Below are 17,919 nucleotides of genomic sequence, written 5' to 3' on the forward strand. Positions count from 1 at the left end.
TCTCTATCTGTGTGTATGTTAGGGAATTTAGATTGTAAGCTCCAATGGGGCAGTGACTGATGTGAGTAAGATCTCTGTACAGCGCTGCGGATTTAGTGGCGCTATATAAATAGATGATGATAATGACTTAATCTATTTGGCTGGGTCAGCAGTTATCCCACCTGTTTCTACAGACAGAAATCCTGAAAACATGACCTGCTGGTAGATCTTGAGGACTGAGTTTGGACACCTCTGATCTAGATTATTATCTAGATCAGAGGTGTACATTAATGTGATCAGAGGCATACATTAATGTTAATTTAAAGTAGCAATGTCTGGACCCCGCAGGTTAAGTGTTTAAACACTTAACCTGCGGGTTCCAGACATTGCCACTTTAAATTAACATTAATGTACGGCGCACTGACATCAAAGTGAAGTGTCTGACAGCTGCCTCATCAGAATGACTGGCTGTCTGCCTCCGCTGCAGGCGGAAAGCTGGATCTTTGGTTTTGAGGTAAGTCTTGTTAGATTGCCTTCGTTTTTTCCTGCAAGCGGAATTTTTGTGTAGGTGTGAAGCATGTCGGGATTCTCGTCCCCGTTAACACGATTACCACCGCTAATGACTGCCTCAACGGTGGTGTAGTTGGCATTTTATAACAAGATGAACTAAGGATTTAATTAGCCCCCAGTTGACATTAAACAGTTATTGGGTCATTTTAATTTCCTATTTAATTTTTTGCTTAATAGGGCAGTATTTTTCTCTGCTCTAATTTTAGGCATTCAAGAGCCAACAATGTTGACCAACAGACACATTTTAAATTACTTAGAAAATAGGTCAAAATGTGTAAAAATCCATACTTTGTTGTTATAACTAACTCTATGGTTTGCTCAGAATAACAGCTGTGGAAACAAAACAATCAGCATTTAACTATAGCTGTGAAATTGGTTTTCAGACTATTTGTCCCTCATTCAGAAACTTACAATTGTTACTTGTAAATCCATAAGTAAGATCTTCTCTTTGGACCATAGTCCCGATTTCATTGTCTTGAGAACCTCATAATATTGTATAATTATATTTTGGATTAAGTGGACCTGCAAGTATATTGTTACACACATATTGAAGAGCATTTATGAAAACTGCTGCACAGGAAGAAGGTGGTGTGGCCTAGAGCACCAGGTCATTTCATGTTCCTAAGAGTTGTTGTCATATTATGTCATACTCGCTGTTAGTTGTACAAGCGCTTTCATTATTATGGATCTATCTGAATTTGTGTCCTATGTAAGTATTGTGACATTGGCACAGTGTATGAAAATGAGAGGGAGGGGACAGCATACCTAGATATAAGGATTATCATACACATTAGGATTTACGCTGCCGTATACAGATGCATTGCAGTTATTAACAAATGCCTGAGCCCCCGCACAAAGGTCTGCATCGTACTCACTCAGTCCACCCATAACTACACTATGGAACTTTGTGTCAATTAGAGATGAATGGGGCAATCAATGAGCCAAATAAAAGGTTATTCATTGCACCTTTTCCCCAAATGAGGTGCACCAGTGTACCTCAAACCTCTGCTGCTCTGCAAACAGAAATTTAACCTAGAGATGCTCACTGACCCCCGTGAACTGGTTTTGGGTTTGCTTTTGGATCTGGATTAGCTTCGTGTTTTGGTTTTGGCAAAACCGCCCTCGTGTGTTTTGGTTTTGTTTTTTTTAGGAAAAATACTAAAATATGCTAAAATCACATCATTTGGATCTTTTTTTGTTCCTCATTATTAACCTCAATAACACTAATTTCAAGTCATTTGCAGTCAATTTAGACCACCTCACAGATCACAATATTATTTTCATACACTTTCGGACAAAGACCGCAGCGACCTGGCTGGATGGTAAGCGACATAGCAATGACACAAACACACGGCAGTTCCTAGCACATCTAGGACACATTGGCACACAGCAGTGGCAGGAAAGATAAATGGAGGTCCGCCCTCCCTCCCACCCTACGTGATGTTGAATGTATAAAAGGAATTCAAAACTCGTGAGATCCGAGCTCCGACGACGTCACAATGACGTTTTACCTTATTTTCAAATCCGAGGGCTCGGCTCGGTACTCGGATCCCCTAAGTTTGGGTGTGTTCGGTTCTTGAGGAACCGAGCCTGAGCATCTCTAATCTAAACCCACTTGTGGAAATAGAGGCACGTGGTAGGATCAAAGCTGATTTTGCACCAGTATTATGCTCAGGAAATAATGAGTACAATAGATATCAGGGCTCATTTACTAACATTTACATTAAGGTGCAAAATTTGCATTAAATTGCAGTAGCCAATCAGACACCAGCTTTGACTGTAACATTTGATACATCAGAGCAGCCTAGACTTTCATGTTATTAATTACACTGCTTCCAGCACAGAATACCTCCCAGCATGCAGTGACCACACATCTCCCGGCAGCCAATTAAGAAAAGTTGGTTAGTATGATTTTTAAGGGCGATCCTTTCTGTGTGGAAGGGCGTGCAGTCATTTCCACTATTCATTTAAGCCATAAACAAGGCTAATCCGATGTGTTTATTGAGAAAAATAGAAAATTGTTATTTAATGAAAGGGATATTTGTAGCGGTAGTAGATTTAATGTTTCTACCTTTGCACCGTGCACATCCATGGATCTTTCCACCTCTCTGCAAACCTTGGAGCACTTATAGTTTATGGAGTCGTCTCCAGTGGATAAAAGGAGAGCACCTTGATTTTTACTCGGTGAACCATCTAGATAAACCAAGAGCTTCTAAATGCTCCACAATAAGCAGAGGAGTTAGGTCTGTCCGGTCCGATTAAGACAATCATTCTGGATTCAAGAACTCCAAACCTTACACCCAGAGGGCCTTAATGAATACTTAGAATTAAATTTTGACTGATTCGTTACAGCACTTAGTTCAAATGAATAATAGTTCATATTTAAAGAAATAAATAAAAAACAATAAAATGAAACTTAACAATAAAAATTTTTTGTTTGACATCCACATTAAGAGTGGTGAGGATCAATTCTAAATAATATACATCTGCAATCCTTTTACTCAAATGGCATTAAATATCTTTATTTGTGTGATCGCCGGATTAATATGGGGTCATGATGTTTATTACTATTGATACTTTTATTTATAAAACATATAAGTAACAGCTATGAGTTTAATAATGAATTGTCTATATCTATATGTATTGAACTATATGCTAAATAGCCCTCTAATGATGAACTGAATTGGGCATTAACATGTTCAATTATCCCAGGATTGTGTAATGTTATAGCCATTCAAATGATTATCTTATGTTGCCTCAGCTGCTAATATCACCTCCGATTGGCTATTTTATCCTTCAAATGCCGGATGCAACGAAAGCAACTATTCTATTTTACTCCATCTGATGAAAGTGCACGAAAGCACTGAAACGCGTTACGCTTTGCTACGATACTTACCGTCATCCAGCTTGCATAATTCCTGAACATTTTCACGAACGCTGCAACATCTTTATCGGCTGAGGAGACCAGTTAGCGTCATGCAGACGAACACTCACTAAGGGGCACATTTATCAACAGCCGCATAAAATGAAAAATAGTTTTCAATCCTTATCGCATTGATAAGGATTGAACTATCTCTCATATTTATTAAAAAATCTCCACAGGAGCAGCAGTCACAAAAAAACTACTGTTCCTGTGAAGTAAAAAAACGTATCTTTTCACTGCTCTTCGTTCCCGAAGCTGCTGTGCAATCCACAGAAGCCTTGTGCGCATGCTCCTTCTGAAAACTTCTCTGCACCTCAGTGCTGCAGAGAGCGGAGTGTGACAGGGAGGGATCATGTGATCCCTCCACACATGCGCTGTGTGACAGGGAGGGATAATGTGATTCCTCCACACATGCGCTGTGTGACAGTGAGGGATCATGTGATCCCTCCACAATTGCATTGTAAAACTCTGCTCTTCAGAGCAGACCTGAACAGTGCTGAAAAATTGCAGAAACGGTAATGTACAGCAGCCTGAGCTGGCGAACATTACCGTATGTGTAAAACCATTTCTATTCATTGTTAAATTGCGGTACAAGCAGTCCCCATAGACATCTATGGGGACTGCTATGTATTACGAAAAAAAGTGCAAAGCAGCAGATATCTATGATATATCTATGATATCTGTTGCGATGCACTATTGATAGATAAGGCAAACACTTCAATTGGCATCTATTCCCCGAAAACTGCTGTTTTCAGGGAATAGACACCAATTGAAGGTTTAATAAATAAGTCCCTAAACAACCAATTTCCAACGAAACGCGTAGAGAAAATACACGGGAGACTGGTGGACACTGCGGTGAGATCCTTTTAAACATAAATATTGCTGGGGAATTACACCAACGACAGAAATCTCTATAAACCACCGATAGCCTCCATAACAGTTTTACTCTAGACTTCTTACTATTGTGTTTTAATGCCAATCACCTAAATTATTGCTTCTAATACTGTTCCTATGAAATAAGATCGGCTATAATGCCTTAAGATAAAATCTAATTTGTAAAAAAATTGTGAATGTATTGATAGCGAGTTTTAACATGATTCATTTTATATGTGATTTTCTTAATAATCATATTTTATACTGGGATAACATTGTAGTTATTGCTAATGCATCATAAGTGTCAGTTTTCCTGTACTTCATTATGACGTCCAGAATATGCAGTTTCAGTGCTTATATACGGATGTTAAGATATTTTTATATAGTGTCACATTTTTTCATTAGTGTAAATTTCTTGTAGTTTCCTTTGTATGCTAACAAAGCAAGACGCACAGGCTAGTCAGTTTCGTAAATGAGGTCCACAAAGTATAGGTAATTTTATTTATGTTAAAGAAATCTATAGACATAACCAGCTCACATTTACTTGCTCCAGACTGCAGGACTTGTAGCCTTTATACAGTAGAATTCAAAATAGGAGAAACACCGCAAAATACAGATATCTCCCGCATACACGCCGCAGATTTGAGTGCTAGCTCCTCCGCATATCTGTTTGCCATGAAAACCGTAACAAATTATAATTGAAATTGTAGTTATCACACATAATTTTTGTTATATTTTGCGAACAATTATTAGTAAATAAATAAATAGGTTTGCGCTGGAGACAAAAAAAAGAAAAGAAAAGATTGTTCACTTTTGGTGAAAGACGAGCTGCTTTACCATCCCCGCCAGTATTTTGGGTAACTGCGCCGATATGACTTCTGTCATCATTTCTGGGAACTCCACGCTCAGTGTTCGAGACTGAAGAAAAGTGTTGAGGCAATAGAGATGGAGCTGCTTGACTAGCTGTTTCCAGGAAAACGACATAAATGGAACATGTTAATACGGAGAAAGGCTTACTCTGAAACACAAGACTAAACACATAGAAAACAAAGCACAAATGGGTGTTTTTCTGCCCTCTCCGATCTCAAAAGTATTATACAAATGTCTACATACTGCAGTGTAGACCTTAGTGCTTCAAGGGGGCCACATATTACATTTTAAAAGATGTGCTGCGTATACCAATTGCTATAGAGACTAATCTACTATATATAAGCCTAGCGGCATGTGTTAGTGTGTGTGTGGAAAAAACTATTTTCTCAGAAAGGGCTCATCCAATTGACCTGAAATTTGGTATACTGTCATTATTTTACAAAAAAATTATAATAGTGAAGTCAGTTAACTTACATCATCCCCCCTTCCCCCCGTGGGAGGGATAGTAAAGGCTAACTTTATGAGTAAATCTGAATGTTAAGAGAGGACTGTGCAATGGCACTTGATTAGTAATGACAGCACTGAAAACGAATGTGATACAAGCAGAAGTTTTGACTGGCTCTGCTGAAGGAGAGAAGGTGATGATACCTCGGATTGACTGTTGTCCATCCGATACAGGACTGCCATTTAAGCTAAGACGGCGGCAGTTCCCTTTGAAGGCGGCATTAGCTATAACCATTAACAAGTCACAGGGTCAAACACTTGACCGTATGGGTATTTATTTACCAGAGCCTGTCTTTGGTCATGGACAATTGTATGTCGCATTTTCATGAGTACGGAGAAGCAGTGATGTGAAAGTGCAGGTTATGAATACTGCCCTTCAAGGAAGACTGATTGAGCACAGCGATAAGGTGTTTAGCAGAAACATTGTGTATCGAGAGGTTTTAGAACAGTAAGACGATGGAGATTAAGGATGTGGCGATGAAGATGAAGGATGAGGTTATGGAGAAGAATGATGAGGTGGTGACATGTGGACAAAACCACGTTAAAAAAGGGCGCTTACGTCGGGAAGTAACGCTCTTCCCCTGAGGAGGTCTGGCCTAGCCCCAAATGTATGACAAGAACCTTTTTAACACCTTTAGTAGCTTGATTTGACTAGAATGCATGAGTATCATGCACGGGTTAACTTGTATAACATACCCACCAATAGTTTCTGTGATACATTCCTTATTGAGGGTGTGACCTTGGTAAATATGGGTGTGACTGGGTAGATCAGGGGGTGTGACCAATTAACCCACCACTTTGGGAGGTATAGAACGGTTTCCTATAGCTAAAGTTCACCCATGACTGTCTTGACATATCAGTTGTTCAGTCAGAAGACATTGCCAGCCTCGTTGCGTAGGTTTACACAGCATTTATTTATGAATGTGGATAAATGCAGACATACGGCACAAAAGCTCTTTTATTCTTCTTTTAGGGTATTATATGCCTCTTTTTGCACAGTTGTTCCTGCATCGATGGATTCATACATAGGTTGGTGCTGATTGATTCTACTTTTGATGGCTGGATATGGGCAGATCAGAGTGTTCTCTGTAGAATGCGGACCGGCCGAAGTGAAGGAGTGGACTGTGCATATTTAACGTTTAGTGGAGATCTGCAGAGCCATTCCATTTGAACAAATTGTCGAGCTTTTTATCTCACCTTGACGGTGGCGGTAATCGGGCTTTAATCACTTGTTTCAATAGGATTATTATTTAATTATTTATCAGGCGACACAGATTCCTTAGTGAGGGATATAGAAGCAGGTAGCAAATAGATGAGGTAATACAAGTAAGTAGCACAGATTGTGAGTAATGCTATGGGGACTCACACGGAGTGAAGGAACGTACAAGGGAATAAGACAGTAGACAGATGTGGGACAATAGGTAGAGAGGAACGTGTCCATGAGAGGTTACATTCTAGAGGGAGGGGTGGTGAGAGACAGTAGGATTAACTGGGAGAAATTGGAGATGTCGGGCGAAGGAAGAGGAGGTTATGGATAAGATGGTCAGGAGGTGGTAGGATAGGTGAGCTTGAAAAGGTGAGTTTTAAGTGAGCATTTGAAGGATTGTAGGTTGGGGGAGAGTCAAGTAAGAAGGGTTAGGGAGCTCCAAAGGAAGCCTTTTAATTCAACAAGGCGCAATTTATAAAGCAAATATTAATATGCATACATACTAACTCTAAATGTAAAACTGGGACACTTGAATTAAAGTCCTCTCACTTCCATGGTTAGTAAAAACACGAGGATCAAACAAGCATTATTTTTGAGAAAGGAAAGGTCATATACGATAGTAGGAGGTGCTTTGATGTGACTTTTTAAGTTCGCCACGGGCCACAACCCTGCAAAATGACATGCAAAGTATATACAAAGATGATTATGCAGAATGGGGGTGTGATCTAATGTATGTACACAGAGGACAAAGACACATTTTCGGGGGGGGGGGGGGGGGGGTAATGATTAAGAAATGATCTTCACTGTATTGTAAAATTATTGCCACAAATTCAGATAATACAGGTGATATTTATTTTATTTTTATATAGGTAGGGTGATGGGTCAGAAATTAGCTATACTATATGAAGCCATTGACAACAAACTCAGCACATGTGTTGCAGGTTAGGTTGAACTATAGACAATTAATATAAACTTATAACATGAAATGGATCTCCAAATTCTTTCCAGTTTTTTAATTGTTCGAAGAAAAGGTAAAGCACGTCTCATGTATCAAATGTGGATTCTTTAATAACATGGTGCAGAGAGCAATCATGTACTGTCACCCATAGCGACCAATCACATAGAAGCTTATTAGAAACTTGAGCACATTACACTGTAGAAGCTGGCATGTAATTGGTTGCTACAGCTCGCAGCATTGCTCTTAGCATCATGTTATTGATTAAGCCCCAGGTCGTTATATAAAGCTGCTAGTTTGTGTTTAATAGAACAAGGCAAAAATACAAGCTTTCAAATTGAGAAATCAATTCAATCAAGTTATGGTATTACAAGTTCTTTACTAGAGAATACTGTCATTATTTTATTTGCACCAGTGGTGGAAGTGGGGGGTATACGGGGGTATGTCATACCGCCACCTCTCCTACTGCCTTCATTGTAATAATATTACATTTCATTCACTTACATTTTCCATACCACCACTTCTACATTTCCACTTTGACCACTGGTTTGTACTACATAATAGTTAAACGCAAGACAATGTTTTCTGGATGAAACATGGACTTTAATTAATAACATTTTTTTTTTTTCCTAGCGAAAATAATTCAATAATTCTTCTAAACTGAACTGTACTTTGTTGGGAAACATTGAAAGTGGTTGAACTGTATATACACCCACGACGTACAAGATCGGGACACGTTATGCCCTGGTCGTGATCTGGCCAGAAGATATCCTTTAATATTAGGTCACACCCATTACCACAAGGCTTCATCCAATTTAACTGCATGACATCGGGGGGTAAATGTATGAAGCTCCGATTTCTGCAAGTCCCTGGAAATCAGCGACTTTGCAGGGGATATTTAAAGCGGCGATGGCAAGTTTGCCTTTACAAGCCATCGCTGCCTTAAATTTCCCTCTGCAAAGTCGCCAATTTCCGAAAATCAGAGCTTCATACATTTACCCCCAGGACTGTCTTCAGAAATCGGGTCTGTTTTTGTTACATCTCTTTCCTGGTATTGGTAGTTGGTCTGCACCAAAGACAATGTTCTACACCTCTTGCTACGGAATGAAACAATAATGTGGTCTGTAGGTAATAGTGAAAGCACTTACTTCATGCATGTAATCCATAACTTTAGTAAGCTGAAAGAACCGCTGGGAGCTGGCAACAACGCCCTTGTGCCTCATGCCAATCGCCTTGGCCAATTCTCTAATGTAATTCGACCTCATCTCGTCAAAAAGACTTTGGCTTTTAAGACCCTCTAAAGGAACTAGAAAATAAATCTATGATGTAAACACATGTATAATTTACTGTACCATGAGCATAAATAACATGTTATAACGGTTATCCACTAGAACCAGGCAACCATTGCACCACATATCAGGCAAATACCGACACAATTCTTCTTGTGTCATCATCTTAGGATGGCGTTAGCAGAAGACAATTAATTCAAAAATGCTTTTTCATTTTACAATGGCTAATATTTTTTTTAAACATTGTTATCTATTGTTAACTTTTTTTTGTTTTGTTTCTTGTTTTGGGCTATCGGCGTTACTGCGTATAGGTGAACCGTCTAGCTACGGGCCAGAATCACAGAGGTGGCTGAGTAACATTTAATTGCAAAATTATAGCGATAGGTGATTTTCTATAGCCGCCATAAGCAGGGAAAAAAAATTAGACAAACAAATTAACAAAGAAACAAAAAACAAACATAAACATCCTAACTAAAGTTTATAACAGCCCACCTACATACATGATGGTGATGTGATAGAAGGTAATGTTGTTTTATGACTCACTGATGAAAGTGCAACAATGGAATACTGCAGTGCAAATGCCCCTTTGTTATATCACATGCTTGATTTTGGGCAAATGCACCAGTTTTAACAAGGAAGTGCATGGATTTTAGGGCCACTATTGCACAACCTGCTGGGATAATCTGGGCAGACTAGGGATGTCCTTGCTGAGAAAGAATTTGATACATGTTTGTACCTACTTTACACCAACATACAAAAGCAAGATTTCAATAAAATTTTCAATAAAATAAGTGGGTGGAGGGCTCATTTTGGGACTTGACTTCTTCCCTACCTGTGAGGATCCTGGAGTTCGGGTCTCGTCCCTAAAATTTCTAATGAGACACATTTTGCACCCTCCAATTGCACTTCTGTGCCAAAGCGGGTTTGTCAGACACAGTGTAACCAACTGTAATAAAAGGCTTTAATCACAAAGTGACAAGTATAATATCAGACTATGATCTGACGTTTCACAGGATTTCATTTTATTGATCTTCCCGTTTCCCACCCCAATTTTTGGACAAATCTGTAAGAGGAACAGAAGAGCCAGTAACCCCACTAAGGGGAGAGCACCTTAGTAAAATCTTTTACTAGGTGTCAGTGCCGCTTTAAAAACAAACCTAGTCTGTCCTGCAGCATGGTGTATAGGTGAGATTATAAAAGTAAGCTTGGTCAATAAAAGACCCAACCGGAGAAATTGTTACACAAGTGTTAATTGCTATGTGGTATAAAACTGAACTAAGTTGGTGACAAGTTTGTTAATATTTTCTTTCACAGCTATAGCAATCGCTAGAGGTGTTTCCAAATGAGGTATACCAAGGGTGTCATCAAAAAGAGTAAAGGTAGATAATCCATGTACTATGCCTCATACGAAGGTGGGCTACGAATGTATGTGAATGTTTTATGTAGAAAAATTGTTATATATACAGCTTAGCATTCAGTACTTTGTAATAGCTTTGGAATTATTGTGTGGAACTAGTATGTGACACAATTAGAAACCTTTATGCTGGATGTTTGCTTTTTCTTTTCATATATTTTTAGTGACCTTCGTCATCGTGTTTTGGGTTCAAATTGTCTTTTCTTTCTGAGGCGCTATTGGGTATCTATGGAGGAAACCAAAAAGCCTTTCAGTGAATATTGGTCCAATCCATAAATTGGTTGCCCATGTGTTTAGACAAAAGGTCCATTGTAAGCAGAGTTCCACCAGCTGATTATTGCCATTAAACTCTAGTTACTGGACAGGGGAAAATGCAGGATTTGTAGAGGGGGGTTTCCACACCATGCCACCAGTGGGCGTGGCCAGCATGCATGGGGGCATATCTATAATATTAGACAGTGCTTGGCTGCTCTCCAACTCTTCCTATCCCTTTAATATACATGGGTCATGCTGCGTGCACTACTGTTAGGTGCACGCAGCTCTCCCTTTTCAAGCAGAGCCATGTGAAGCGGGGGCAGGGTCCAGCCATGTTAATTATACAGTGCCCCAGGCTTGGAGGGGGTTTCCAGGCACTAGGACCCCCCCCCTCGGTTTGCCTATGCAGGGCAAATGTCTTTTTTGCCCATTTATTCAAAGGCATGTTTAAAACAACAGTACGTTATTATATTATATTATAATATTATACAGTACGTATAATATTATAATAAATTAGCAAGTCCTCCCTCAATCCAGTTTTTGTATGTAATAACACGTGGCATTATAGAATATACTATATAATAGCTTTAATAGTAATAATACAAAATATAAGAGAGCAACAGACAGATGGGTCACAAGGTGGACTTAAAGGGTAACTCCATGCAAACATTAATTTAAAATCATACTGGTTGGCTGGAGCAAATTTGTACCTTGGTAAAACCATGTTGCATTGGAGGGGGAGGTAAATTTAAAACGTGAGGACAGATTTATAGTTGGGGTAGGGCATGTTCTAGATCAACTTTAAATGTCAGTGTAAAAATAAAGCTATCAAATATTTGTGTGCTACATGAAAAGGAGCCAGTATTTTACTTACGTGCAAAATAATAATCTGATTTGCACCCCCTGCATTGTAAGATGATTTATCCAGGAGCAAATTTACTCATTTTTTTCTGCTTTGCTCTCCTTAATGAATCAGGCCCATTGTTGCTCCCACTTCACAGATATGTTCTTTAGGACCGACACTCCTTAGCAACGTTGGCAAACGTGGAAACAATCAGTGCAGTCTAGAGTTTGTTTCCATGGTTTACATATGTTGATAGAGAGTGTCAGCCCTTACTTTGAGTCCCTACTCAAGAACAATATTATTATTGTTGATTTGTAAGGCTCCACAGTGCAGGACAGTGGGGGAAATGGGTAGCACCTTGGGTTAGAAAAGGGCGTATTCTGACAATATATTTAAAGTGGAGGTGACAGGACAGGGAGAGAGTCTGGATGTGAGGAATAAAGCAGAGGGCAGATTAATGTGTGACACCAAGGCAGCGGGCTTGGGAGACTGAGGAAATGGTGGTGTTATTGACGGTGGGAGAGTGATAGTCACATATTAGGGAATTATTATATTTTTAGATACTTTTGTTCAGAGAAAATACACCTGGTTGTAAGCAAGGTTGACATTATAAAGTATAAAAATGAGAGCACCTAAGACGCTAATGTAAGATCAAACAAACGTGTTTCTTTTCACCGTTTTATTTAGAACAAGATATTTGCTCATGAGAAATCTAAGATATTTTATAAACACATCCATCAAAGACTCGGACATAACAAACCCTACAGGTTTATCTAATAAAAATTTCCATAATACTTTCTATGTAAGTCCTAACAATAGCTGGATCTGTATGTCAATTCCTGAATCCTATATATAGGTAGAGATCTCCTTTAGGTCCAATAAACATACTATCGTAGCAGCTACTCAGGGGCAAACGCAGGATTTGTAGAGGGGGGTTTCCACACCATGCCACCAGTGGGCGTGACCAGCATGCATGGGGGCATGGCTATAATTTTAGACAGTGCTTGGCTGCTCTCCAATTCATCCTATCCCCATAATATACATGGGCAATGCTGCGTGCACTACTGTTAGGTGCACGCAGCTCTCCCTTTTCAAGCAGAGCTGTGTGAAGCAGGAGTAGGGTCCAACCACCTCAGTTATACAGGGCCCCAGGCTTGGAGGGGAGTTTCCAGGCACTAGAAAACCCCCCTCAGTTTGCCTATGCTACTGTTATATATACAGTGCTCCATCTTTAGAATACCAGCTTATAACACAGGAGCTACTGCTCTGGTAGAGATGAGCACAATATCCACCCATTTGGGTATAAAATGTTGCACAGAATTTCAGTCCTACGCCAACAACATTAAGGCAGAATGCATTGACTGAATGGGAATGTTATAGGAAGAAAGTGGCATTATAAGGAGGGTGAAATATAATGGAATACATTTTTCCAGAAATAATATACCTGCGAGGTTGGTATTATAAATTGGGGTGATATAAAGAGAGCGCGCTCTAGTACACTAATGTAACATCCTCTCCAACAAACATATTCATCTTCTGTTTTATTTAGAACAAAATATTTTCTCATGAGAAATCTAAGTTATTTTTATTTTTTTTAAAGATATGCATCAAAATAAATATTTATCCTGTTACAGAATGACTGCCCATTAATAATCCAAAACCTAAGACAGGGTCGCGCTCTACTGAAGGTTTCCGCACGTTTCAATGTAATGTGATTCTGACTGAGGAATTTCCCATTCACTCCTCTAACTTATGTAAAATGAAGAAATTGGCAATTGATGCAGTATAGATGTTGTTGTGTATGACATTTATCTCAACCACAAACAATACAACTAACTGTCCAGCTAATAACCGAAAGTGCTAGTCTATTAAAATAGTATGTGAAAGTCTAGCTATAGCTTTTCCAGTTCATTAGATTTTTTTAAATAGATTTTATGAATATATTAGGAGTGCAAACTGTATACTCGTATGTAGAGCAGTTAGAACACCAAATTCGGTCAGAAGAATTCATTTTATTCATGATGCTGGTTATGCCCTATGCTCTCTCCTTCTCTGACTACATACCAGGTATAGAGGAAGCCTGTCCGGGAGAGAGCATTGTACTCCGGCAACCCAACTTACTTTCCTAGAGACTCCCGCATTTTGGGTGAGTCTCATGGACTCCCGGGAGAGTGTAGCAATCTCCCGAAACTGCCCGCTTCCTAGTGAAGTGGACAGAATTCGGTCCAAAATGCCGTGATTCTCTGGGAATTGCGGCATTTGGCCCTGCCCCCCATGTAAAATGCAGCGTTTGCGTCATTACATCACCGTGGGTGGGTCCAAAATGATGCAATTTTGGTGCCCCGCCCCCCTCACACCCACCTCCCCCGGCAGGCTCCTGGAAGCCAACTTCAGGAAGTTAGTAAGTATGGCTTATAGACTTTTCTATGCTCGCTCCTGGGCTAGCTCCTCACAGCTCTCCTGCTGTGTGGGCTGCAGAAAGCCAGTCCAGGAGAAAGCATTACATACTTAATAACTGCTCTCTGCTGAGAGAACATCCTTTTTTCCCCATTTTGCTTCCTACATAATGCACATAGTGATTGTAATTTCAGGACACTACGGGACTCACGTTGAGAAAGCATTTGCACCCCAAACGTAAGCAACAAGTGACGCATACATGGATTAGCGTATTTATGTGCTCAGACGAATGGAACTCAAGACAGAATAGAGGGCAGAGTGTCTGGACAGTATTATTAATAAATGTGAAATTCACATTTACCATATACAGTATATTAAGAGAGAATCATCTGTCATTTTTCCCTTTATAAATCAGGAGGCGGTTATATTTCCATCAATGAAAATGTCGGCAGGCTAAATGCTGACACTTACATTCTGGTGACAGCTTCATAATTTTGACAGTGTGATTGTCGTCCTTCACAATGTCGACAGTCGCAGCACCAGCAGGCATTGCTCTTTTAATGTTGACATCGTGAAGCTGTCACCAGAATGAAAGTGACGGGCAGTTAGCATGTCGACATTTTCACTGTCTAGATTTCGTACCCAAAACTATCAATCAAAAGGGAATCTTTTTTCCTCTCACAGTCCAAATGGAAATGGGTGTGGTACTAGCATATGCACAGATATGCACGACACACGGCCTGCTTTTCATTATACAGGCGGTCAATCCGGCCATTGCCACTTTAAAAGCACCGTTTTCAGTCAGACCATTACAAGTGACGTCACTTCTGACTGTAGATGTTCGGGAACGTCGCTTTTAACATGTGGAGGTTATTAAAACTGCCGGATATACTAAAAATCTATTATATGGTAAGTGGATATTTCCACTTTGTCACTTTTATCCTCATCGCTGTTATTTAGCCGGTCTAAAGTCTGTCAGGCATATCAGTGCTGTTAAAGTGACTACCACTGATGGAAATATCAAATGAGTATGGTGAATAGATGATGCAACGTCCTATAATATAGCAAACACCGTAATGGATGACGTACTAATAGAGGGAGGGGTCAAGATGGAATCAGCCAATCATGAGCAGCTAGCTGGTGCTTCCGATCGTCATCATCATCAGTGTGTCCTTATTGTACTCAGTCTACGCTTGTCCCGCCACTTCTCTTCCCCGTAAGGAGTCATAAATGTAAGAAGTAACTAAATCTGCATACGGACGTATGCTTACACCCTTTCTGGTGCACATGCGCAATACGGAAAATGAACAGGTGTATGTCCAACTGTGAAAGCACAGAGCATTAAAAAAAACGTTTTCACAATTGCATCAATTGCGTTTATAAAGTTTGGTTGTTCTATTGACCTATAGTTTCTAAGTAAGTGGGTTTGAACACCTACGTGGCTTGGAGAACAGTCCAATCAGTGCATAGATAGTCGGGACTTTAAGTGGTAATTGAAACTGCCCCGTGACGGGCTTACCCCTGGCCAGCGAGGGACAGCTACAACATGGGGAAGGAGCACAGACAGTTGTGCGACATTATACACTTTTTCTGCTTTAGTTGGACAACCTCTTTAAAGTGAACAATTCACACATTCCCCATAGACCCCCAACTCACACATTACTCACTTGTATTCAGGAGTAAGAGAGCTTTCATGCAGAGGAATTCTTCATGGGTGATTTGTAATTTTACAAACTCCTGGGGCAGCTGCCTCATCGAGAGACAAAGGGAATAAAAAGACGAATCTTTCATTCTTTGCCTGAGGAAACAAATGTTTTATACTTAGTATATAAAAAAATACAAATGTTACTTTATTTCGTTTACTAAGTCCAATGATGTCCAATATAAACACCGTAAACATATCTCTATTACATTTCTTATTTGACTACATGGCAAAGTACACGTCCCTGGGGGAAAAAATATAATATATATTTGACTAATTTCTGAGAAAGAGTAATAGAATCTGCTAAGTTATAGAGATTGTAAAATTGTGATTGCACCAGCAGGGAAGGGCTGGTAAATTTTAGTCCAGGGGTCAAGACTCCACCCAGCAGCCTATTTTATCGGGAATAAAATGCAGATGGCCCAGTGACCCAGCCCAAGGTAGTCCACTATTCGACCAACCAGGGGGGGCAGATGCCCCCCAGACCAGCCTGCCCCTGTGTACCAGGTAGAGATGGGTGGATGTGAGAAAGTTCTAAGCTGAAGTACTTGCAGTACAGTGGTTCAGCTCTTGTTACTAAGACTTTTTAAAATGGAAAAGTGAAGCTGTTGCCCATAGCAACCAATTCAGATTCTAGCTTTCATTTTATAGAATGTACTGGATAAATGACTGCTAGAATCTGATTGGTTGCTATGGGCAACAGCTTCACTTTTCCTTTTTAGAAGTTTTATCAAATCTATTTCAAGGAACCATAGGAAAATTAAATAAGCCACAGAAACTTAAAACCATTTCAACGGTGCCCCTTGAACAATAATGTCCTAGGCATATGTCTAGTGGTCTATATGATAAATGTAGTCCTAGTAGATGTAAAGTCTTTATCAGAATGCAAATGTCCAGACGGAAATCTCAATTATTTACCTGCATAATAGGGCCTGTCAGAAAGTTTTGCTGGTATGTGTTGGTTGGGTGGGTCTAGGTGGCAGACCGGTGGCATGGTTTGGCGGGTCGGAGTGGTGGAGCTTATTTTGTCCAAATTTTATTTTTCAAAATGTTAACAATATTGGAAGTGATTGGGGCTAGAGAAAACAAACAAGTGGGACAAACCAGACCAACAAGTTATCTATCCGAGCACCATTAGCTATAACCAAGAGTACTGTTCTATGTGAAATAATTAACTATAACCAACTGCACTGCTCTATATTAAATAAAGTTCAATCCTTTTATTGTTAGTAAATTAACATTACAAAAGCAGACAAACAAGTGAATACTTACTCATTCAATATTAAATCTGGTGCAAAATAAAGCATCTGCCCACTGACATGCTTGTAGGACCTCCATCCCAATGCAAACACCATCAAACTCATCCACGAATATTGCAAGAGGATAATCTGATCATCGATATGTAGATTTCTAAACCCTAAGTAGCGAAATGTGATAGTTAAAGGGACAATACACACAGTGAAACACTGAATTCATTGGTTGCAAAAAACAAGGGAAGTATCATGTCCGAGCGATTACAGGAATCATTTACAACCGCTGCAAATTAGCATTTTTAGCTTTGCAATGTTGTGTCTGCATATGTACACTGAGCACAGTTATGTTCACACAGCATTGTAGAAAGACATGATTTATAGTTGGACACAAGTGCATGTGCATGACATAATTATTTGTCTCAGACATATTTTGGGCATGCACACATCTTTTGGAAGTATTTTCAGCCACACATATCTGAGACTTGCAGTCTCTTGCACTTTAAGAGCCAGACCAAGGTCGTTCACATCCAAGTGGAGTACAGTAAGGACATAGATACGCACTTTATCTACGCCCTTTGGGATGCCTTGATATTTTGGGTCATACGTACGTTTAAATACATCACTGTACCTACACAAGTCCAGTGCAAGTATAAAACTTGGCACTGATATTTCTGTTATAATTAAGGTTGTATGTACCACAGAATACATCTACTCAAAATACAGGCATGTGTACAGGCGCACATTTGCTTATACATATGAAAGGGAATCTTTTATGTCCAGCTGTTAATCACCTCCTAGGGCCGATTAACGTTCAGCCGTCAGTCTGTTTTCTTACCGTATCTAGCGTGAAGAGCTCTGTGCATGCTCTGAAACGGACCTTACTC

At 39.7% G+C, this 17,919-nt stretch overlaps 1 protein-coding gene across 2 annotated transcripts in view; it reads right to left on the reverse strand.

Annotated features, from left to right (window-relative positions):
* Window positions 1–4,832: 4,832 nt before the first annotated feature.
* PGR (progesterone receptor) overlaps window positions 4,833–17,919 on the reverse strand; it is a 97,833-nt gene continuing 84,746 nt past the window's right edge. The window contains exons 5-8 of one of the 2 annotated variants that reach the window (XM_075198775.1): window positions 17,055–17,199; window positions 15,748–15,878; window positions 9,030–9,187; window positions 4,833–5,308 (exon numbers count right to left, since the gene is read on the reverse strand). In XM_075198775.1, the coding sequence (XP_075054876.1) occupies window positions 5,153–5,308; window positions 9,030–9,187; window positions 15,748–15,878; window positions 17,055–17,199 (590 nt within the window). In that variant the 3' untranslated portion in view covers window positions 4,833–5,152. Of the gene's footprint in view, window positions 5,309–9,029; window positions 9,188–15,518; window positions 15,620–15,747; window positions 15,879–17,054; window positions 17,200–17,919 lie in introns of those variants that run through there. The other variant, XM_075198777.1, reaches the window with a different exon arrangement.

The sequence above is a fragment of the Mixophyes fleayi genome, chromosome 2 (assembly GCF_038048845.1).
Source record: "Mixophyes fleayi isolate aMixFle1 chromosome 2, aMixFle1.hap1, whole genome shotgun sequence".
Taxonomy (NCBI): Eukaryota; Metazoa; Chordata; class Amphibia; order Anura; family Limnodynastidae; genus Mixophyes; species Mixophyes fleayi.